The sequence below is a fragment of the Gracilinanus agilis genome, chromosome 3 (genome assembly GCF_016433145.1).
Source record: "Gracilinanus agilis isolate LMUSP501 chromosome 3, AgileGrace, whole genome shotgun sequence".
Taxonomy (NCBI): domain Eukaryota; kingdom Metazoa; phylum Chordata; class Mammalia; order Didelphimorphia; family Didelphidae; genus Gracilinanus; species Gracilinanus agilis.
In genome coordinates, this window is record NC_058132.1 from 254,669,945 (window position 1) to 254,694,349 (window position 24,405).

General features: G+C 36.2%; 1 protein-coding gene across 1 annotated transcript in view; it reads right to left on the reverse strand.

Moving 5' to 3' along the window:
• Positions 1-24,405, reverse strand: part of CERS6 (ceramide synthase 6) — a 318,341-nt gene that overhangs the window by 49,481 nt on the left and 244,455 nt on the right. Inside the window, exons 7-8 of the mRNA XM_044669814.1 lie at positions 14,550-14,678; positions 11,244-11,350 (exon numbers count right to left, since the gene is read on the reverse strand). Of these exons, the coding sequence (XP_044525749.1) occupies positions 11,244-11,350; positions 14,550-14,678 (236 nt within the window). The remainder of the gene's footprint in view (positions 1-11,243; positions 11,351-14,549; positions 14,679-24,405) is intronic.

The window sequence follows — 24,405 nt, forward strand, 5'->3', positions numbered from 1 at the left end:
GGAAGGAAGGAAATGGAAAGGAGAGGAGGGAGGGAAGGAGGAAGAAAGTAGGAGGGAGGAAAAGAAAAGGGAGGGAAGGGCTCTCCAATTGCTCCAAGCCTTATCTGTAAGGAAGGGAAGGGAATGGAAGGGAAGGGAATGGAATGGAAAGGAAAGAAAAGGAAGTAAAAGGAAGGGAAGGGAAGGAATGGAAGGATCTCAAAAAGCCAGAAACTTCTGGGGAGGAGAGCTATTTTCTTTTGACCAAATGTGTATTTCTTTTAATACTACAACAGGGCCAGTTGCATTTCAGATTTCATTGTCTCTTTAGCTAGCTTGCCCATGTTCTTATTGACACAAAGATAGTGAGTCCTCATTAAGGGACATTAACCTCAAAGAGTTTAGTTTAGCTAGAGAGACAAGGAAAATTAAATGATAGCTTAATAGCAGCTTATATTTGCATAGTGTTTTAGGTCTAATAGAGTGCTTTCAAGTATGTTATTCCTTCAGAACCTTATGATAGACAAGCAGGATGGGCAGTACAAGTGTTATCATCCCCATTTTCAAAAGAGAAACTGAGACTTTAAGAGGTTAAGTGGCACACCTAAGATTATGTAGTTGGCAAGTGATCATCATATTAAAGCTTGCTGAATTGAACTAAACAAAGCGTTGGGGCTCCTATCCAGCTCTTCTTTTTGGTCTCTTTCTACTTCATGATTGCCAGATGATGCTGGTGATGCCAGGTAAGAAATGTCAAGGATTTCAGAGCTGGCACTGCTCACATCACCTTGTTTTCAGTAACATACTCAAAGGTAGCTACTATGGCAGGGAAAAAAGCCACATGAATTCCTGGGAAGAAATTCAGAACAACCTTGACTTTCTAGTCTCTGAGAACTGTTATGGTCCTTCCCAGAGATGGTTAGCATGGTGCTAGGTTAGCCCTGACTAGTCCATAAATTGTAAGAGTGAGGCACAAACAAAGCTCAGTTCTCAACTGAATCCAGGAGCTCTGAAAAGAAGGGACCCAGCAGCAGCAACAGCAGCATGGAGGTGATTGCTGAAGGGAGGGACGTTATGTGAAGGAGATGTGTGGGAGGCACAGAGGGAGAAATACCGCAGAATGCATCTACACCTAAAAAACTAACATTAAATAAGGGCTGGCCTTCATATGCTTGATTTTGTTTTATGGCAAAGTTGGCTGAAATGTATCTATTTTGATTCAAAATCTTTTCAAACTTTAGACTTGGTACTACTGTTGGAGATGAAATTGGTCATTCTGAAATTTCAGTGGTAACGAAAATGAATTTTATGGAAAAGCCTTTTGATATTTCTACATATCAAAAGTGCTTTTCTTTCCCCCTTAGCAATGAATTTTGCACTAGGAGAAAAATCAAGGCATCATCTCCGAGTAGATGTTACTAGGATACAGCATTTTCTCCCGTTGAGTCATTGCTCTTGCTCTGTATCTCTCATGAAAAAAAACCCTTCAACATGAAATGAGAAAATATTTGCCTTATGATAAAATTAAGGTCCTTTCTCTCCGAATTGTCTAAAACTAACTGCCTCCTTTTCTAGAAATCAACCTGAAGCTGAACATTTTTACTCTCCTCCTTGACCTCACACCTTCTTTTGTTGGATCATCTCTGTAATCCATTTAATAGAAGAGCCCTTTAACCTTGCATGTTGAATTAAAGTGATCTTCACAGAAGAAATCATATAACATCTTAGCTCACCTTAGCTGTTTCACTCTTGTCTAGTTCATAAAGGCATTCATTTTATAGTACAGTCTGGTGAGGCTAATTCTTAGCAAAAGCAAAAAAAAATCATGCTGAGGCAACAAACCTATGAGAAATGGGGGTGGGAAGCACAGAAATACACATGACAAGATGTATAAAATATCTGCTTTCTGTAAAAGTTAAAACGGTCCTGAAAAATCAGCAAGAAGACGGAAGTGGAAGAGGGGAGGATCATTATAATATACTATTGGGAAATTGAATCCATTATTCACAGCATTATAGGCCAGTTTTAACTCGCTCAAATATAACAGCTTCCTCTTCAGTATTTATGCTTCTGATTAAAAGGGTATTGCTTAACTTCTGTCAAACACTGACGCAGTAAGTGCTTTGCTTATTTTAAATGGAGAAAATTTTTCCAGTGTTAAATTTACTCATTTCTTTTCTCCTCAATAAAATTTACCTGTTAATGCAAAATGGAAGCATTATGAAAAAAAATGTACTGAAAGTCACAATGGTGCAAAGAACTCAGCTTTTACTCTTGGCATTTAAAATGTACCATTTAACACAAGCAGAAAAACAAATTTCAAAGTAATTTCTTAGAATTGATTTGAAAAAAAAATCTTTTCAGCTCTTACATATTTGCGAACTCTGAGACTAATCTGGTAATCATCAGCTATTCAGAGAAGCAAACTTGCAATGTTCTTTTGGTAAATGTTTCAGTTTGAAAAGCAAGTCAGAGAGAAAGCTAAACTTGACATGTTCTTTTGGATCCCAAACACCAAAGACTTGAAAATCGTATTAAAGAGTCTGTTTGACAGCTGAATAGTCTAGGTAGCTCCATAACAACTTAGAAAAAAAACCTGCCTAGACCTCCAGAGAGTACAAATCTGCAATTAATTTCCCCACATTGCAGAATGGAGCACTGTAGAAAGCGAAATACAGAGAGCTCATGTTCTTTAAACCCAAACCGCAGCAGAGGAAAAAAATGATGGATTTATGGTATAAAATCTGCTACTGAAGATATGCAATTGACTCCCAGCCCTTTTGATAGAGGCAGACAGGTGTAAATGTGAGGTCAAAATAAGGCCCATAACATTGCCCTGCTTGAACAGAGTCAGGATGAAAGGATGTGAAAGTCCTCTGATGCCTCTGAAGGGAAGAGTACCTGGTAACACGCAGAGCCCTCAGTTATGACATTCATTCTAGTCCTTGCGGCTAATGGGCTAGCCCAGAAATACTGCTGCAGGGGAAAATAAATGGAGGTTTAGAATGCAGTCATCAGTGACAGCGCTTCTTTCTGGTAGCAGAGAGGAGCTCCAGGGACATGCAGTGATTAGGGAGAACTCGACCCAGGGTTCTGTGGTGGTTCAGTGTTATCTGCTTAGAGAGCACCCGCACCATGCCATGCACATGGGTCCTGGGACCTCACCGCTACAGGGCACTCCTGAAGGGCAAGTACTGTAAGGAATGATTTCTGGCAATGCAGATCAGACTTGGAACTGCTCTGGGAATTAGAGCCTTAGAGTGTTGCCTGGAGAAATGAGGGGTTCCTGGACTAGGCTAGAGTCACAAAGCCTTGATGTGGTCATCAGAGGTGTAGCTTGACCCAGGTCTTCCTAACCCTCAGAGTGGCTCTCCATGCCCTCTATCAGGCTGCCTCTGACAATAGCAGTGATTAAAACAAAGCATTTGGAGTCAGCACGAGCCAGAATGGGATTCTTCTCTTTCTCAAAAAGCATGCAATGATTACAAAGATGACACTTTCATCCTGCACCTAGCATAAATTACAGCACATCATTACAACCAGTGTCTTGCTTAACTACCATGTAGAGAAGACCCCAAACTACAATATACGTGAGCAAGTTAGTGGAAGGGAATAAAAAACGGGCTTTAAGTGGCCTGCGTGTATGTACACGGAAATACATTAAAAGTATAACCTGAATTTTTGTAGGTTAGACCTTGAAAGAGATGTCCCTGTTTAACAGAAAGACGCTAAATGGTAGTTGAACGTGAAAGCAGAACAGAAAGTAGAACCTTTGACTTCTAGTCTGTCTCTATCAAGGTCTTATGACTTTATACACATCACGTCACTTCTCTGCTTCAGTTAATACTTCATAAAAAAGGGAAAATAGTAGTGTTCTTCCCTCTCCTCATAAATCATCCATTCCATTTACAGAGATGCTCAAAGGCTAACAGCACAATAATAATTTATATGCCACGAAATATGGATGAATATATATGTAAAAACTTTATTCATAAAGATGTTCAAAGGATTATAGAGCAACAATAATAATATATACTCCACTATAAATATCTATATATTTGTGGATAAATCTCACTTAGAAAGATGCTCAAAGGATTATAGGATAACAATAACATACACTCCACTATAAATTTATATATATACAAATCTGTATATGTATATATACCTCACTCCCAAAGATTCTCAAAGGATTATAGGAGAATAATAATAATATATATTCCATTATAAATATATATATACCCACATATATGTATATATATAAGCTTTTCTCACAAAGATGCTCAAAGGATAATAGGACAATAATATATATGTATTTTTCCCACCAAATATATATGTATGTGTATGTGAGTCTATATATAGACCCACATACATATATATTTTACTCATACGGATGTTCAAAGGACAAGAGGACAATAATAATAAAAGGATAATAATTGGACAAATGATGCAAAAAGAATTTGTTCATAGAAGTATTCAACAATTTAAGACTTATTATGGTTATCCCCATGCCAAGTCTTGAAAATAGCCAAATCAATTACTGGTATGATGCAAATCCATAAAAAGGTAAAAGAATGACCTTCCGGAATGAATGAATTCATTTTTTCTAGGATCAATGCATTAAGTTTCCCTTTAAATTGTACTTCTTCTAACTTCCCTATTTCTAGTCCTGGTACTACTATTCTCCCCCAAAGATTTATCTTTGACTTTTCACCTCAATTTTCATATCCAACAAGTTGGTAAGTTCCGTTAATTCTTTGATTTTATTCAGTCATTTGTGACTCTTGTTGAGTCTGTGGATCATACTGTCCATGTGGTTTCCTTCTCCAGTGGATTAAGGCAAGCAGAGGTCAAATGACTTACCTAGAGTAACACAGCTAGGAAGTGTTTGAGGCTGGATTTGAACTCAGGTCTTCCTGACTCTAGACCCAGCATTCTACCCACTGAGCCACCTAGCTGCCTCCAACTATTAATTTTACTTCAATAGAATCTCATGGCTTCCTCTGCATGCTCGCTACTATCATTCTAGCTCAGGACCTTATTACCTTTAGATGGAACTCATCTATATACCTAGAAGGGCATGGAAATGGAAACTGAGGTGTGTTACTAGTTATTATTGGTCTTCCCCCAACTTCCTTCTCCCGTTCCCCTGCCCTCACTTTGTTCTGTCCACCCTGCCCCACCCTTTAGGCAATATTGCAGTATTGTGATGTAGTTGGAATAGAGCTATCCTGAAGCTATACTGCTAGAAGTCTCCTGTTAGAAAGCAGATTAACAGAATTAAACCTTGATTTTATTAACAGAAAATATCACTTTTCAGAATGAGTGGTACTATTGCTTTGAATTTATTTCTGATCAACAAGCAAGAACTGGTTAATGATGTGGGAAGGTTGGAAACTTTAGGAGAACTAGTACTGTATTTGAGAGTAATTTAGCCCTGTATCAAGAAATATATTGAATATAATCATATATAAACACTCACCTGGAGGAAAATATATTTTAGCAATTTCAAAGCCAAAATAGGTATGATCTCAGGACTCTAATGCAAAGGTTCTTAACTTGAGGTCCAGAGATCTCTGAAGAGTTTGTGAGTAGATTTCAGGGGGTCCATGAACTTGGTTGGGGAAAATTTAGCATTTCTTTTGACTAGGAATGTAGGCAACATTACTCTGAGATGGGGGAGATACTCTGAGGGACCAATATGGGAACACCAGGCTACTGTAAATTATTCTAGCTCTCCAGGAAGAAAAATTACCCCATGATAGGAAAAGGGTCCATTATAAAAAACAAAAAAAGTTAAGAACCCCAAGTCAAAGGAATATAACTTAAAAGGTATAGATAATAAGTTACTTAAAAAGAAGGAAACTCTTAGAATATACTCATGAATCATTTCAATGAGAGAGAAAAAAAGGGTATGATACCTAAAAAAGAAACAAAAACAGAACTGATGAGACTACAGAGAAAGTTCACTAAGAAGGGCAGAATTGAAGAGACCAAAAACCAAAAGAGCCCAAGAAAAATGACAGATAGTCAAGGATAAGTACAAAATGGTGTCATTAGACTGCAAAAAAGATGACAAGAAGGGCAAAGTCCCAGATGATTGGAAATTTAGAAAAAGTGCTAAAGACAATAATGTTTTCTAAAACATCATTCATACCAAGAAGATAAATAAGGAAGGGGTAGATACCATACTGACAGCAAGTGCTACTCTATGAACAAAAAACAGCATGCAGAGTTATTTAATTCTTATTTTGTTTGCATCTTCTCAGTCAAGGAAAATGATCTTCCAACTGGAGGGGTTTAAACAACCATGTTTAAGAGTGAAGTAAGGACAGCTCAGGAATTGAGAACCAAGCTCAAAGACAGGAAGTCCTGGGTTGAAATCTGGCCACAGATACTTCCTAGCTTTGTGACCCTGGGCAAGTCACTTAATCCCCACTGCCTAGCCCTTTCTGCTCTTCTGCCTTAGAACCAATATACAGTATTGATTCTAAGACAGAAGGTAAGGGTTTAAAAAATTTCAGTGAAGTAAAGCAAAAAAAATAATGGCTAGTAAGGGAACCCCTGACTACTCTAAATTATTCCAGTTCTCCAGCAGGCAAATTACTCCATGTTGGGAAATGGCTTACAGATCCAAATGAGGCAATAATTCTTTGAGGTATCAAAAACAAAAATCAAGGGCCAAAAGTAAATATGGAAGTAAGTTCTAATATTCAAACAGAAACAAAAAGATTGATCCTAGAAATTCTAGATGGGCAAATTTGACTCAGTTCCTAGCAAAATTCTATAATAGAATGTTAAATGGTTGATGAGCAATTAGAAAAGAGGTTATCACTAGGAGCCAGTATATATTTAGCCAAAAAAAAAAAAAAAGACCAAACTGGTCTCATTTTCCTCTTTGCCAGGGTTACTATATTATTTAGCTACAAATATGGCATATTTCAATATCATGAGAGTATGTGATCATTTCTTTTATCTTGATAGTTAAGTCACTTCAGTTGCATCTGACCCTTCATGACCCCATTTGGGGTTTCTTGGCAAATATACTTGAGTGATTTGCCATTTCTTTCTTCAGCTCATTTGAGAGATGAGGAAACTGAGGCAAACAGGGTTAAGTGACTTCCCCAACATCACACATTAGTAAGTGTTTCAGACGTGATTTGAGCTCAGGAGGATGAATCTTCCTGACTCCAGGCCTGACATTCTATCCACTATGCTACCTACCTACCTCCCTATTTCATCTTAATAGACAAAATGGAAAAAGTAGTCTGGTTGAGAGTATAGTTAAGAGAATTTGGTATTGATTGACTAATTGTACTTAGAATATCAACTAATAGATCAATATCACTCTATAAGTATATCATTAATGCCACAGGAGGCTCTATCTTTATCAGAGATTTGATAAAGACATACAAAGTATATTTATCAAATTCATGAATAGTACAAAGCTAGAAGACAAAGCTAATATGATGGATAATAGAATCAACATTTTAAAAATCTCAAAAGGATAGGTGAAATGTTTGAATCAACATGCTAAAGTTTAACAGTTATAAATATGAAGCCCTTCTTTTAGATTTAAAAAATAAAACATTCTACATAAGTAGGAGATTAGGGAGATATGGTTTGACAATAAATTATAATCAATGCTACATGACTATTTTAGCTGAGCACAATCTCAATGAGTTAAGCAACTCATTTCATTGCTTTAACAAGTGGACAGAATCTTAAGATGCATTTGGATAAGTGTACCATCCAGATCAAAGGAATTTTCTTTGCTGGTCAGACCACATCTAGAGTACACCGGACCATCCTCAGTGCCACACTTCAAGAAGGACAAAATTGGAAACAATACAAGTTACAAGGATAATAAAGGGATCTCAAAACCATCATGTGAACAACAGGTGGAAGGAACTGAGAATGTTTTTCTTAAAGAAAGACAAGATTTGAAGGCAAGTATAACAGCTGTCTTTTAGAATGTAAAAGATCAGTCATGTAGAAAGAAGAGTTTCATTCTTTTTAGCCCAGAAAGCAAACTATTGCCAATAGATAGAAGTTTTAGGAAAGCAAATTTCCTTCCGAGAAAGATCTTTTTATAATAATTTAAGCTGGTCTAAAATGGAATGGACTTCTTTGAGAAGAAGTGAGATCAGTATCGCTGGAGGCTTTCAGGCAAAGAAGAAATGTCAAAAATGTTTTGGAAGGGATGTGACTATAGGAGGGAATAATAGAATTATAGATAAAGACCTGGAAAAGTCAATCTAGTTTAACCTCGTTTTATACATGAGGAACCTGATTCCCCAGGTAAGCTGCTGAAAGTGCAGTACATAGTGTTCTGGGTTTGGAGTCAAGAAGTACAGATCTAACCTCAGACACTAATAATGTAACCTAGGCAAGCCACTTAACCTCTAATTGCCTCAGTTTCCTCAACTGAAAAGTAGGAATAGTAATAGCACTTCACATAGAGAAGGATAAAATGAGATAATATTTGTAAAAGGACTTAACACAGTGGTTGGCACTTAATAGGTGCTATACAAATGTTTATTCTCCTTCTTATCCCTACCCCCAGGATGGCCAGTGGACTTGCTCAAGGTTACACGGGGAGGATTTCAATCTAAGTCTGGCTCTAGAGCAGTGCCCAAAGTGGGCACTACCTTACCGCACCCTGGTGGGTGCTGCAGCGATCCAGAAGGGCGGTGATGGCCACAGGTGCATTTATCTTTCTTATTAATTGCTATTAAAATTTTTAAAAAATTAATTTCCAGGGAGCTAAGTAATATTTTTTCTGGAAAGGGGGCAGTAAGCCAAAAAAGTTTGGGAACCACTGGTCTAGAGTCTTTCCCATGTGCAATGTGAATCTATAAGAGTCTATAATTTTATGGCCTGCAGAGATTTGAAAAATGAGAGGGTAAAGTAAAATAATGTTACCTGAAATGAAGGAAAATGACTGAGACAAATGCTATTAAAATTAAAATGTCCTAATTCCTATTGAAGTTTTTTTGGAAGAAAAGCAGATTGTCTAACTAAAGCTTAGCCAATAACTAATCTCCAGGCACATGGAGAAAGATGTCACACCCTGGTTATCCAACTACAGCTTTGTCATATGTTACTTAGGATAATGGAATAAGGTTCTTTCCCTCTAGATGCCCCTTATCCAAAACTTGGATGTAAATGGTCACAATGACAGTTTCTCATGGGTACAATATTGACCATATATTGATCTCATTCTTTATATAGCCTCAACAAGTACTCAAGGAAGAGATTTTGTGTCATTAAAATAGGAGGCACTAATAACCACATTTCCTTGTTCCTGAGAGACTTATTCTTACTATTCTGGCCTCTGCATTCTAAGAAAGTCAGCTCTGCCTAGCCCTGAGTAGAAGTGGAAGAAAAGTTGTCTCTCAATTTCAAGGAAAACAATCAATACACATTTATCAAACACAAAGCGCTAGACAATGTACTGTCTAGGTAGAAAGGATACAGTCCCAACCCTATTTCTACCTCTTCACTTTTGGCTCCCTTCTAGTCCCTGCTAAAATCCACCTTCTGCAAGAAACAGTTCCTATCCTCTTCAATGTTACTGCTTTCCCTCTGTTGATTTCCTCCAGTGTGTCCTCCATATATTTTGTGGCACATAGTCCTTTGTATGTTGTTTCCCCCATTAGACTGCAAGCTCCTTGAAGACAGGTGTGTTTGTGGCTTTCTTTATATCCCAAGCACCTAGCATAATAGTGTGTGATACATAGTGGGCATTTAATAAATATTTTTTGACTTATTGACTAAGGAGCATCTATTCTCTTGGGGGAAAACACCTATATGTAAAAATAAATCCAGAACATAAAGACAGGGAAATAACGAAATTTGTGATTTCATGAATAAAGGAAATGCTTGTGTGCAGTTCTAACAATGAACATCAGTGCTTTCTCTGTAACGTTATATAGAGGATTTTCTAAGCCAGTGGTGTCAAATTCAAATAGAAATGAAGTTACTAAACCATAAAAAAGGATCCTTGAGGCAGCATATTGACTTAGAAAACCACCTAGTAACATTATCTATGTTCAATTGAATTTTTATTTTTTTAGTTAAACTATTGTATTTTGGTGCAAGCTGCTTTGGGGAGTGTTGTTGATGGATGTTTGACACCTGTAGTGACATGCTTAATGTCACAAAACAAGCAGGAGTCAAAGACAGAACTTGACCTCATGTCTTCCTAGCTCTATTAGGACAGGGAAATTTCATATAGACAAATTAAATTCAAGGTAATTTCAGAGGGGATTACTGATAGCTGAGATGGGATAGGGAATCTGGAAGCCCTCATCCAGGAAGTGTCACTTGAAGAAAGATAGGGACTCTGGGCACCTAGGTGGCACAGTAGATAGTGTACTAGGCTTAGAACCAGGAAGACTCTTCTTCACGAGTTCAAATGTGGCCTCCCTCAGACAGTTAATAGCTGTGTGACTCTGTGTAAATCACTTAACCCTATATGCCTGTCCTATAGAATGAAGAAGGAAATGGCAAACGATTCCAAGATCTTTGCCAAGAAAACCCCAAATGGGGTCATGAAGAGTTGGACAAAGGATTCTATAAGGCAAAGGTGAGGAGGGGCTGAAGATGATAACTTGTGCAGAAGCTGGTAGATGATAGAAGGAATTTCACACATGAAGAACAAGCTGGGCTGAAGTGTAGTCTTCAGTCTTTAGTTAGATAATTAAAAAAACTTTAAATACCATATGATAGAGTTTGTGGGTTATCCTAGAGGCAATGGGGAGCCAGCAGGGGTCTTTGAATAGGGAAATGTTGAGCTTTGAATAGGGAAATGTGTTTTTGTTTTTAAAGCTTTACCCTTCTGTCTTAGAATAAATGCTATGTATTTGTTATAAGGCAGAACAGTGGTAAGGGCTAGGAAATAGGGGTTAGGAGACTTGCTCAGGCTCAAAAGCTAGGAGGTGCCATCTAGCTGCCCCTGGGCTGTGTTTTAAGAATATTAATTTGGCAGTGGGATTCTTGAAATGGATTTCAGGCTTCTTCAAGAACAAAAACCTCTTGTGTTACTAGATATTCTCTATGCCTCATCCTTTCCTTGTCTTGGCTTGTAATAAGTATTGACAGGAATTGAACATCTTCTACTGACGATTAAATATCTTTTTCATCCCATTTTCCTTTATTTTAGTCCAGTTCTGAAGGAGAATCAGCTCGTCACCATCCATGGAGTTAATTAAGCCTCTTTTTTGACACTGAATCATTTTGATAAAGAAGACTGACTTACTTACCAGAGAGGAAATATACCAAGTCTTGTGGTGATGAAAACTATCGCAAACATGACAAACATGAGATCACACAGTTTTTGCAACTTGGCATAATTGGCCATTTTGGCAGCCTACAGAAAGAAAAGGTGTGATATTAATTTAGTGGGACTAGCAAATGAAAAGCTTCTATCAATAGGTCTAGACCTCTCCAGAGCTATAAACTGACCAATTGCATTATAATGCAGATGTATGACATCAGTATTAATGAATCATCCATGGTTTACAAGAGATATATCAGTCATCATAAATGAAAATACTGACCAGTGCAAATTTATGCTGCATATAAAAAGTTCAGCTATAAGGTTGAGTTAAGATAAGGATGAGGGGGAGACTCTTGCTATTATGTGTTTAAATATGTTATGTTTAAATCCTTACCTTCTGTCTTAAAATCAATATTGTATATTGATTCCAAGGCAGAAGAGTGGTAAGGGCCAGGCAATGGAGGTTAAGTAACACCCAGGATCACACAACTAGGAAGCGTTTGAGGTCAGACTTGAATCTAGGACTTCCCGTCTCTGGGTCTGGCTCTCAATCTACCAAATCATCTAGCTGCCCCCCCTCTTGCTGACATTTTGATATATGATGTTATTACTTTGTGCCATGAAAAAAAGATGTTGGGTGATCCCATTAAACAACAATGGAGATCCAAGCACTGAAGTTACTCAGCATTATCTGGAATCTTTGGAGTTTTATTGCCTCCTCCCATTTGTACTCAGATTTTTGTTTGTTCTTTTTATGGGTACAGTGAGTCTAGTCTGGGAATATACCCCCTGACTTGATATCATAAACTTAGAAACACAGAACAAAATGTCAAGATCTTGTCATTTCAACGAATCTCTCATAAGTCACCTAACTTGGTAAATTAACTTAGGCATTATCTCCTTTTAAAAGAAAGACTTGCCAAATCTGCCAAGTGACTAATGCCTGAGATGCCCTCTAACCATTTAATAATGCCATTTTAGGGACCCTTTTACTTTGCAAGTCAGCCTACACATGGAGAAGGTAGAAATGTCTTAATCTCACATTCCTTAAGTTCATCCATTTTGTGAAAAATTCATGGATAATCTAGACTAAACTATTATCTAAATATTCTTCCCCCCTGCATATTTTTGCAAAAGCATAAATTGCATTCTCTCAAAATTCTTATCTCCTTTTAAGGCAAGTCAGGGGGATCCTACCAGTTATTAGTACTCTGTCATTTCAAATTTCCTGACATATACACACACACACACTCTCTCTCTCTCTCTCTCTCTCTCTCTCTCCCCATAGATACATACATACATACATAATTGTATGTATGTATGTATGTATGTAGGTGTCTGTGTCTCCCAGTAGAATGTAAACTCCTTGAGGGCAGTAATGTTTGTATTAAAGAGCCTAGCAGAATGCATTGCTTATAGGTGTTCATAAGTCTGTGCTCATGTTAATCAAATGCATTGAAAAATTAAATATTTCAAGGTAAAAGTGGCGAGGCATGAATGACAATGAATTTATACTCAGGATATTTTTCTACATAAGATAAAGAGGTCTTCAGGAATGTGAATGAAGGACTATAAACCCAACATACCAACGAACTTGTGCTATCATCCTCTGTATTGTAGAGGGCCACCATTAGATAAATCCATGCTCAAAGGCTTGTTGAGAGCATTTACACGGATTGGCAAACAAATGCATCCTAGGACATTTATTTTTAACTGTAGTATTTAAAATGCTCTAATTTCTTTGCTTTGAGTGAAACACAAAGGGATGAAAAAACTGCATAGGCCAAAGGAAATATTTATTAACAAAATGGTATCTAAGCAAATGAACTACTGATTTGATGAATGACTTCTTTCTAGCCTAACAAAAACACTGAGAGTTCGAATTCTTTAAATTGAATGAAAAAATAAAAAGGCAACTTACTGCTTATTTCTGGCCTAACCAAAACAGTCTGTCATGTCTTATAAAGCAACTGGGTTTTCCATAGTGCCTTTTTATATACCCAAAGCTCATGCTGGTAATGAAGTTTATTTCCTTTTGGACAATAATCAACTTGCCACTATCACCTTTCCTGGATAAAAATGGAAGATTGCATAAAGACATTTTCAAGGCTGCAAGTTACAGCAACCTGCAGTCCTATTTCCCATCTCCGAAGGCATTTGGGCTTTAACTAAATATCAATTAATTTTAAAAGAACTGTCCTTAAGTTTATTTCTTCCTTAGCAAAGCATTACTATGAGTATTTTATTTTGGATCATTATTCAACAAAATGCCTCAACGGAGGCATATATTTTATTTGAACCAATTTTCTTTAATAAACGATAGGATCATAAGTCCATGACCCTAGGAACTCTTTAGTAAATGTTAGGGATAAATAGGAAAACTGTCCTCTCCAAAATTATTCCTGTTTAACAGTGTGAATATACAATGAATGGGAGCAGTTAGTTGACATGGTAGATATAGTTGGGAGTTGGGAGAACCTGAGTCCAAATGTGTGACTCTGGGCAAGTCACTTAATCTCATTTGCATAGCTCCAGCCTTTGCCCTTCTGTTAAAATAAGGCAAAAAGTATTTATGTGTATATATATATATATACACACACACACAAACATACACACACATATACACTGAATGTATGTAAGTCTGTGTGAGTTATATAACTAATATCCTTACAGGTATTTTCCCCAATATGAACAGGGCTTCTTACTTGGGTACCTCCCTCCAATATTTACATGAAATCTGCTGCTTGAGTTTGCATTGTACTCTGACTACTACAGTTTGGTATTTAAATTGATAATAAGAACTGCAACCATTGTATAACCTTTTCTATTCCTCCTTTAAAAATTGATAAAAAAGGGGGTTGAAAAAGGAAAGCACTTGGGAGAGCCCTATAGTTTTTAATGCATTGGTATAGTAAAGGAAACAAAGCGTAGTCAAATTATGCCTGGGAAAGTCATAAAAAAATTATGACTAGAAAATCATAATTGTGATTTTGCAATTGTAATATCTTTTTAATAGTAAGGGTGGAATATTAAAAAAAAGTTTCATTACACTTTTAACAAAGAACCCTAACACGATAAAATATTTATCATATGAAGCTTTTTGTTCACTAAATTACAAATATATTTGCTTAAATTGATAAGGAAATGCTCTGGAGTTTTGAAGTAAGAATTAATTGTAATTACAATATTCTCCAAAATGCCAGCTTATCAGAACACAGGCTAACTATGGCTTCTCAGTAGGCTTACTGCCTTACGGGCTTCTTGTTAAAAAACAACCAAGAGCTCTCACCTCCAGCAAGCCATCAGCTGCATCATGGAGACACATGACCAGGGTCCCCACTCGGGCCATATTGTTGACATATGAAAAGGTAATCAGGGAGATGGTTGCAAGATGATGCAGGAACATAATCACAAAGTCCTTTAGGAGAAAAAAAGAGAGAATGATATCAGCAATAACATTCCTATATCCATCTAATATGGTGCATCATGCCTTGCTCAGTACAAAGTTCGTTTTAATATTCCTAGAGTTTATAACACTCCCAAAGGTCTTGAATGCCATGGGCAGGATAAACTGCATGCCCTGAGGATGTACATAGGAAGGAAGCAAAGCTTTTGCAAGCATTCCCCAAATCTAACTCGATGAGTCAAACTGTATGCAAATATGGAAAGTGAGACATTCCCAAAGGAATATGCTTTATTCATATTATTAAAAATATCTGTTGCAGTTGAGGGAAAAGAGCATTGGACTTGGACTTGGAAGGCCTAGATTTGAATATCAGATCTGAAATGAATTGTCTATTTGGCCTGAGGCAAATCAATTTACCTCACTGAGGCTTAGTTAACCAATTTCTAAAAAGAAGCTATTAGACTATATGATTTCTTTCAGCTCTATAATTCTGTGGCTCTCTTTTCTTTCTACACACTCTTTGGTGATTTCATTAATTCTTATGGATTTCTCTGTTATCTATGCAGATGACTCCCAGATTTACAAATTCACTCCCCATCTCTATTGAGCTTCATTGTCTTATCTCCATCTCTCACAGTTGTTGGTTTAACAATGCCACTTGGAAATGGACACATCTTGAATGTGTGAAATTATCTCAGACTCAACACATCTGAAACAGAATTCATTATCTTTTTTTCCTAAACCCTACCAGCCTCCTAATATTCCTTTAGGTGCTCAAGGGAGCCCGTTCTTTTCAGTACCCAGGTACAACTTATGAGCCACCCATGTCTTTTCAACTTACACATTCCTTTAATTGCCAAGATTTATCCCTTGCACCTTCTCCACAACTCTCAGATCCTATACTTTCTCTCTGCTCACACCTCACTTATTGTACTCCTGCCCCTCATCTTCTATCATATGGACCATTGCAACAGTCTCTCTGCCTGGTCTTCCTGCATCCAGTTTCTCTCCTATCCAGCTTCCTTCTCCCCACAGCTACCATGTTGAAATTCCTAAAGCACAGATTTGATCCTGTTACCCCTTTGCTCAAGAGGTGTTAATGGTTCCCATTGTCATTAGATTAAAATATAAACACTTCTGTTTGGCTCTTGAAATCTTTTACAATAAAGCTTTAACCATTTTTTTCTAGGCTGATTACATATTATCCCCCCTCATGTACTCTATGATCTACTGGCCTGTTTCCTGTTCCATGTATCTTCTTTGCATTTCTTCAAAAAAGCTGGAATGGTCTCTTTCTTCATTCCTGCCCCTGGGAAGCCTTAGTTCCCTTCAAGTCCCAGTTTGAATGCCATCTCTTTCAAGAGGTCTTTTCTGATTCCCTCCGCTATTTATAATCCCACCCAGCACTGTGTATTTCTTTTATATATAGCCTATATTTACTTTGTCTGTGAATATTATTTCTTTTCCTAATAGAATGATGAGCTTCTTGAAGGTAGGAACTGCCTCACCTTTGAATCTATGTAGACAGTGCCTTAGACATTGTAGATAATAAATGCTTATTGATTGATTGTCTATAATGCTCTGATTCCTAGGTGACTGTTATGGGCCTTTCTAGCAATATGGTAAATACCATCCAGTAACTATATGTGGATAATAGATAATAGACAAAATATTCTAATTTGTTTTAATCCCATTTATTTGGTGATCTTGAAAAAAATACTGGTGGCAAAACTTAAATGCATAGACTAAAACTCTAATACTTTGCTTTGCTGTGATTGCCACTGATTATATCTTTAGTTTGTAAATTTTCTTTTGTCATTTCAAGAAAGAAAATTACTACAACCTATCATTATAGAAGAGAGAAAAAAGTCAGAAAATGTAGAGTTGATGAACTTATGAATCATAGTAGTACTTAAAACAGAATCATAGCATGTTAGAGCTCCAAGGAACTATTCAAAGCCACTTCTTCCTCTTTATCCATATGAGGAAACTGAGAAACAAAAGTAAAATGATTTGTATAAGGTCCCATACTGGCAAAATCTAGACTAGAATTCAGTCTCCTGTCTAATGGCTTTCTATGGAACCGATGGCTCCCTAAACGTCAATGCTATTTCTCTCTCCTTTAGAGCAAAAATGAACTGGTTGGGGTTTTTTTATGTTTTTAGAAAATTTTTGAGAACCAGACTACAAATATGAACTAAAAATTTAATGTAACATTATGCTTATGTTCTCTACTTTTGAGTTTTCTTGAAATTTTGAGGTACTCAAACAGAAACTTCTCTTTATTCATTCATTGGCTTTTTCAATCATCACTTTTTCACTTGAAGTGGGAAGGATCAAGAGGGAGGTACTTCAGGATACCAGACAAAAGGATGTAACCAAACAGCTCCAGATACTTCTGTTCATATTTTTAAATGCACCTTTTCCCTATCTATATAATTACAAGATAAAGCAGTGCTCTTGATTTCAGTGGTTTTGCAGCATCCTTTCACTGCATGAGACTTTAAAGACAATTCATTAGCAATACATTTTGGATCACAAAATTCAATACCAAGACCATTTCTGCAAAGCAGTCGATCAACTGAAGTGGATTTGGCCAAAGGACTGTTGTGTATAATAACAATTCCTTAAATATTCTCTAAAGGAATAGGAGATGTAAGAGGAGAAGGCAGAAGAGTGAGATACTGTTTCAAATAGGCTCAGGCATTCTTGTTTGCCCGTCTAAAATACAGTTTTGAGTCCCATTGGCCCAGTAGCTAACCAAAATAACATTTCCCCAAACTCCCGCTATTTAGTAGAAGATGCCTGGTTTTGGCTGATTGAAAGATATTAACAACATTTCTCTTGTTCTTTAATTTAGAATAAATAAATATAAATTGATTAAAGCATTTACCAAGAATTAGGAATCTTGTTGTAATTATGTTTCTTTGTTTATAGCTGATAAACATCAGTAAATAATACTAAGCTCATGGCAATACAGTTCCAATAACAGCATTGTATTCAGAGATCATACATATATTGCCTGTAAATACTAATCCACAGAAACTAAATTACAAGTGACTTTTGCATCTAAGTCCCCAGACATTGGAAATCTTTTTTTTTCGTTATTATAGGGGTTGGAGGAGGGGATAGGCTCAGAGATTTTGCTTATAGTAGGAATTCCATTTTTAATACCCAGATCTATTTGTGTGAAAGTGGAAAACCAAAACAAATAAAGCCCCTGTAGTTTTAGAAAGTAAGGGCCTTATAGAATTGTCACATAATGAAATATTTCTGTCTTTAAAAAAATCTCTTACCTTCTTACTTAGAATCCATACTAAGTATCAGTTTCAAAGAAGAGCTCTAATGGCTAGGCAATGGGGTTTAAGTGACTTGTCCAAGATCAGATAGCTAGAAAGTATCTGAGGTCAAATTTGAACCCAGGACTTCCTGTCTTTCAGCCTGGCTCTTTATCTACTGAGCCACCTAGCTACCCCCATAATGAAATGTTTCTAAAGCACTTGCTCTTCCACATTTACTCCCCTACTCCTCACCTATCCTCATAACTATTGTTTACATTGGTTTGATTGAAGAATACACCTGATTAAAATTATAGTCTTAAACCAAATTATTAATTTGAATTGAACAAAATCAGAATTAGAAGATGAAGTCTTTCTGACCTGACGGTGGATAACATTATGAAAAATATGATGATTCAGTGTGAACATGCAGGATATAGTTGAAGATGTCTGTAAATGTCTGGGTCCATGTTTGAACTCATGTCTTCCTCCCTCAAAGTTAAACACTTTATCCACTGTACCATCTATCTGCTTCTAAAAGATCTTCAACCAATTCAGGAAGCAAAAGGGATCAATACAACTCAAAATTACTCCCATTCATTTCTGCAAAATATTTTGTTGTTGTTCAGGTCATGTCTGATGTTTCATGTCTCCATTTGGGGTTTTCTTGACAAAGATAAAGGAGTAGTTTACCATTTCCTTCTCTAGCTCATTTTACAGATGAGGAAACTGAGGCAAACAGGAGTGACTTGCCCAGGGTCACACCACTAGTGGATGTCTGAGGCCATATTTGATTTCAGAAGGATGAATCTTTCTAACTCTAGCCCAGTGCTCCATCTACTGCACCACCTTTGTACACTATATGGACTTGAACAAATTAAGAAGCCTAAGATTTAAGGGAGGGTTACAACCTAACAGCCAGATTTGAACTCAGGTCTTCCTGACTACTAGCCCAACACTATCCATTGTGAGCTATACTCCAGATGAAATGTAAGAAAATGAAATTATTTTAATTTTAATTTTGATTAAATTTCAGACTGAAAAGAAACCTTCCAGATAATCTAGTTCAAGGGTACTAAAACTTATTTTTTGTCATGAATTCTCCTGGCAGTCTGGTGGTCTGTGGGCCCCCTTCTAAGAACAATGTTTTTTAACATATAAAATAAGGTACATGAGATGAAAAAGATATCCAATTATATTAAAATGAAATTATTATAATATTTTTAAAAACAAGGCCACAGAGTCCAGACTATGTATTCCCAATCTACTTCAACTCTTTAAATGGCAGAGCGAGAAATGGAAAACTTGGCAGGATACATTATTTTCCAATAGTCACATAATTAGTTAGTGGCTGAGCTGAGATTAAATCACCAGGCCTCCTAACTCCTGGTTGGGTGTTATTTCTACTATTGACATTGGGAACTATTAAGAATCATTTACTGAAACCAAGACTCAAAAAGGCTAGTAAAAATAATTTATAGCTTCTAGGCCAACCAAAAAAGTTGTGGATAGAAATTTAACTATGGAGTTTTTCAGCATCAAAGAACAGGAGGAAAATTTCTGTTACAATGTCCTATCTCTAATAACTCATAAGGGTACAAGTGTTTTAAACTATCTGCAAAATGTGATGACTATTGGGTATGTTATATGATCTATTACAAAGATTTTGAAAAGTATTATATACTGTGGTTCAGTATATCGCAAAAGTAATTTCAAAGTGATATTCTCATATTTAGAATTCTTTCTCATACTCACATTAATTACATTCATCATAGAATAAATATTTATGGAAAAATTGTACATCAGTGAAAAAGAGATGATTGGGGAGCATTAGCCTAATCTTAAGTACTGGTAGGTATTTATCTGACTTCTAAGAATTGAAGCCATTAATACCACTTCATTCAAGCTATATGTAGAGTCAAATTTGTTTCAACACCTTTTTTCATGATTTCATATATTTTTTACTTCTGAACTTCTGAAAACTGTCATAAGGTCATTAATTATGGAGTCAGTTGTGAAATGATGAAATTCAAGAAACTAATAAGCTATTTCAAAATCCTTAAAATTTATTTTCCTTGATTTTGCCATTGTCTCTTATCAAAACATTATTTTTAAATGCCTAAATAGATTTTGTTTTACTATTACTCCCTTTCCCATGCACTATTCTTACCCTGTTATACCCAGTCCCCAAAATAAAACAGCTTTTCCCATATTCAAATGAAAAAAAAATAGTACTTTTCTTCCTGCCTCATTAGGATTCAAATATCAACTTAGTCTGTCAGGGTAGGGTATTTGGTGTGGTCATTATTCATTTAACCTGCAAAAAAAGTTGGCACTGTTTAAAAGGAAATCCCAAGATGAATAAAAGAACTTTAGAAAAGGGGAAGTGAAAATGGCTTAACCATTTTAGTTCTGGCACATGTGATGATGTGTATATAAATAAGAAGCTATGAGGGGTTTTTGTTTTGTTTTAACCACATTGGAGTGGGGGATGGGGAGGTTTGGATTGAAATTAATCTACTTGAAATGATAAAAAAAAATCCGTTTCTTACCAAGATTTAGTGTAGTTGTAACAATTTGACATTTTGCAACCCAAATTGGAATGAGACAAATTTAAATCAACAGACATGCTACTAAGGACAACATTTGGTGTATTCGCACTCTTTAGTGCATTCTTTTACCTGATCTTCTTTAGGCTAAGAGATAGAACTGCTCTTTGATTTTTAAGGGCCAACATAAATTAACCACTATGTAAACTGCTCAGACAAACTTAATGCAATCCTGTTTCATGAACGGCAGAAAAAAAGGCATACAGTTTTGGGGGTGCCTTCCAGGAAGACATAACATGAGTAACCTGGGGGCCATTCAGAGACAATAAGTATGGTGGGTAGTGGTAGAAAAGAGAAGAAAAGCTAGAGGAAATAGAATTCTTCAACATGAGGATCAGGGAGGGGATGATCAAAATCTATAAAATAATGATATCTGCTTCCAAATTCAGTATATTAAAACTCTCTTCCTTAAAGTTTGACCATTTTTTTGGGTGAGGATAGAAGTAATAGAGGGGGAAATAGCAAGGAATATATTACTTTTTACTTTATGTGTTGGGAATATCATATCCCCTTAGACCAGTATGTCTATGAACTCATTAATGTGAGTATGTACTCCTTCTAAAACTGATGTTTTTCATTTTTATCTTTGTATGCCAGTGAGGAAGGTTATGGTTAAATCTGTGTTACAAGGGAGGAAGCAGGTCTGAGGGAGAATCCGTAGGATTTCAAAGGGAAAGTCCCTAAAAAGTGGTGTGGTTGGATTTCAAAGGCCAAGTCCCTAGCCTAGAACTGGTAGAAATGCCAATCCAATGGGAATTGGAGAATGCTGATAAATGATAGCCCTTTCTCACTTAAACAGCAACTGGAATATAAAAGTATCTTTATTTCATGCAAAATGAAGGCTTTCCACTGGTGGCATGGTATCTGATAGCCCCAGGGGATAAAGAAACAATGCAGTGCAAAAGGGGCCAAGGTGCCTTTTCTGACCTGGCAGATTTTTGCATTCCATTATGGCCATATCTGCCATAGCCTAAATGTCCTCTTCATGAAGAAAAAGAGAAACAAGGGAACATCACAGTGTTTAGTTGAACTAGAACTATATTCTTGTTCTACTTTCAACAACTGTATCTTTATAAATTAAATAAACTGATTTTTAAAGTAATCTCCTTACATGTGTCTGGTCAGTCATTTTCCCCATCCCAATACCAGCACTTGTGATTGATGTCTCTCTGAGCTTCCTACCACATCTCGGCACCAAATACAATTCCTTGGACACTACAGGCATTTTAAAAATCCTTGTTAAATGAAATAGAACTTTAGATGATCCATTTTAATCATAGAATCATTAGATTTTTAGATCTAGATAGGATCTTTGAAGTGTTTGGTTCAATCTCTTCATTTTACAGTTGAAGAAACTGAGGCTCAGAGACTTCCACCCAAGTGGAAAAGCCCAGATTTCAACCCAGACCTTCTGACTCTCAGTTCAGCTCATGCTTCATCCAACCCCTTCATAAAACTTCAAGATATCCTATAAGCAAAGAGATTGCTTTCACTTTTACACCACGAGTTTCCATACAATATTACTTTATATTTCACTAGATATGTTTTTACTTTTATAGCTCTTTGGAACTTATATAACTGAAATAAAAATTCACTGGATGAACAGGACTGATCCACTTTTTATTCCATGCAACATTTACAATACCGTTTCAAGATTAAGATCGCTTAAGTTTTTCCAATATGAATTGTTTGTTTAGTACTTAATCTTTAATTGATTTTGGCATGATAGAAAATGACACTGCAAAACGAATTTTTGCTTGGACAACAGAAAACTGTTTTCGAGAATTGTTAATTCTCTTTTTATGCCATCAATTAATCAATTGGTTAGTATTTATTAAGCAGCTACTATTATATGCCAGGAATGGGCTATAAAGAGAGAAATTAGAGTCTCTGCCTTTCAGGAGTTTATGGTTTTGCTGGGAACACAAAAGTTATACATGAAGAACAGACTGTGGAAAGGGACAGGAAAAGGAGGAAAACAAGGAGACTATTTTGACAAACTTTAAGAATACAAAAGGGAGTAATGTGTGATAAAGCTAGAAAGGGTAGCTATAGCTTAGTTGTAAAGGACTTTAAATTCCAAATAGAAGAGTATACTTGGGTATCTGTTTTACATCACATCTTTCTCCATCATGGTTTAGATATATCAGAGGTTGGCATCAAAAATCAAATGGGAATTTAGGGAGTTTTGTGAAAGCCACAGATGATACAAAGGCTAGCAGATGATACAGAAAAAGTTGAGACACTCAGAAATGCACAAGATATATGTGTGGTATTGTATAATATCAACATATTTTATCTTTTAATAGCACAAACATCCACAATTTCTTTTATAAAGTTAAAAATTAAAAATTAAAGTTTGTAAAAAGAACATGAAAGTCAGCAGATGACATACAAAGGTTAGAAATGTAGAAGTATCTTTAAGAGTTTAGTAACTCATAAATGCCTAAGTGTATGTACAATTATTTTTCAAATGTCTTTTGTTATACATGCTATAGGTAATTCCTAAGTATGTTTCATTTTTAAATTTTTTCATATTTCTTTAATGTTTTTAATTTCTTTTTCATACAATATTTTAACTTAACATTGACCTATGCCAAATACTTAACCCAAATTTTACAGTAAAGTACAGCAAACACTCCATATAAGAAAAAAGAAAAAATTCAGACCTATGGCATGAAGGGAGGGCCAAAAAATTTTATCTCAGGGGTACTATGCAGAAGGTTAACCTATATTTAATTCTTTAATTAGTAGCCATTAAAATTTAATGAATATACTGATTGTGAAATGAGAAAATAATTATTGAGAATATTAATTATTATTATTAAGAATTCCAATTGTTAGAGAATAAGGATTCCTCCATTAAGCAGCTACCATAGGTTTTCCTAAACTTGACATCCCATAAAATGCATTTTCCTTTCATATAATATTAATAACTTATTTATTAAGCTAGGTGGTGCAGAGGACCAAGTGCTGGACCTGGTGTCAGGAAGATTTGTATTTAAATCTGGTCACTGACACTTATTAACTCTTTGGCACTGGGTGAATTAACTCTTTGGCACTGGGTGAGTCATTTAATATCTGTCTGCCTCTTTCCTCAACAGTAAAATAGGGATAATATAATCAAACCTCTCTCTAGGATTGTTGTGAGGATCAAATTAGTTAATATTTGTAAAGCATTTAGCATAGTTCATGGTACATAGTAGGTGCTTAATAAACTTACTTCTTCCAGCAGCTTGGTGGCTCAGTAGAGAGAGAGAGAGAGAGAGAGAGAGAGAGTGAGGTTTGCAGACTGGAGGTCCCGGGTTCAACTTTGATCTCAGATGTTTCCTAGCTGTGTGACCCTGGGCAAGTAAGTCACTTAACCCCAATTGCCCAACTCTTACTATTGTTCTGCCTTGAACCAATACTTAATATTGATTCTAAGACAGAAGGTAAAATTAAAAAAATACTTACTCCCTTTCCTTCCTCCTTTCATTTAATATTGTTCATTGTCTGCCATCCTTCATATTTCTTTGTTGCTCTGTGAAGCCTTAAATTGTAGGCTCCTAAAGCTTAGGGAGAGCAGCTAGGTGGTTCAGAGGACAGAGTACTGACTGTAGAGGCAGGAGGACCTGAATTCAAATACAGCCTCAGACACTTACAAGCTGTGTTTCCCTATCTATAAAGTAAGCTGGAAAAGCCTAAGAAAACTCCAAATGGGGCCATGAAGAGTCAGACACAACTAAAAAAACAACTGAATAAACAGTTCAAGGAAAGTCTTTCATAATGGTTTTTAGAGAACCTAGCACAATGCCATATGCACATAGGAATGTAATAGTTTTAATAATTATGATAGATGTGGCTTTATGA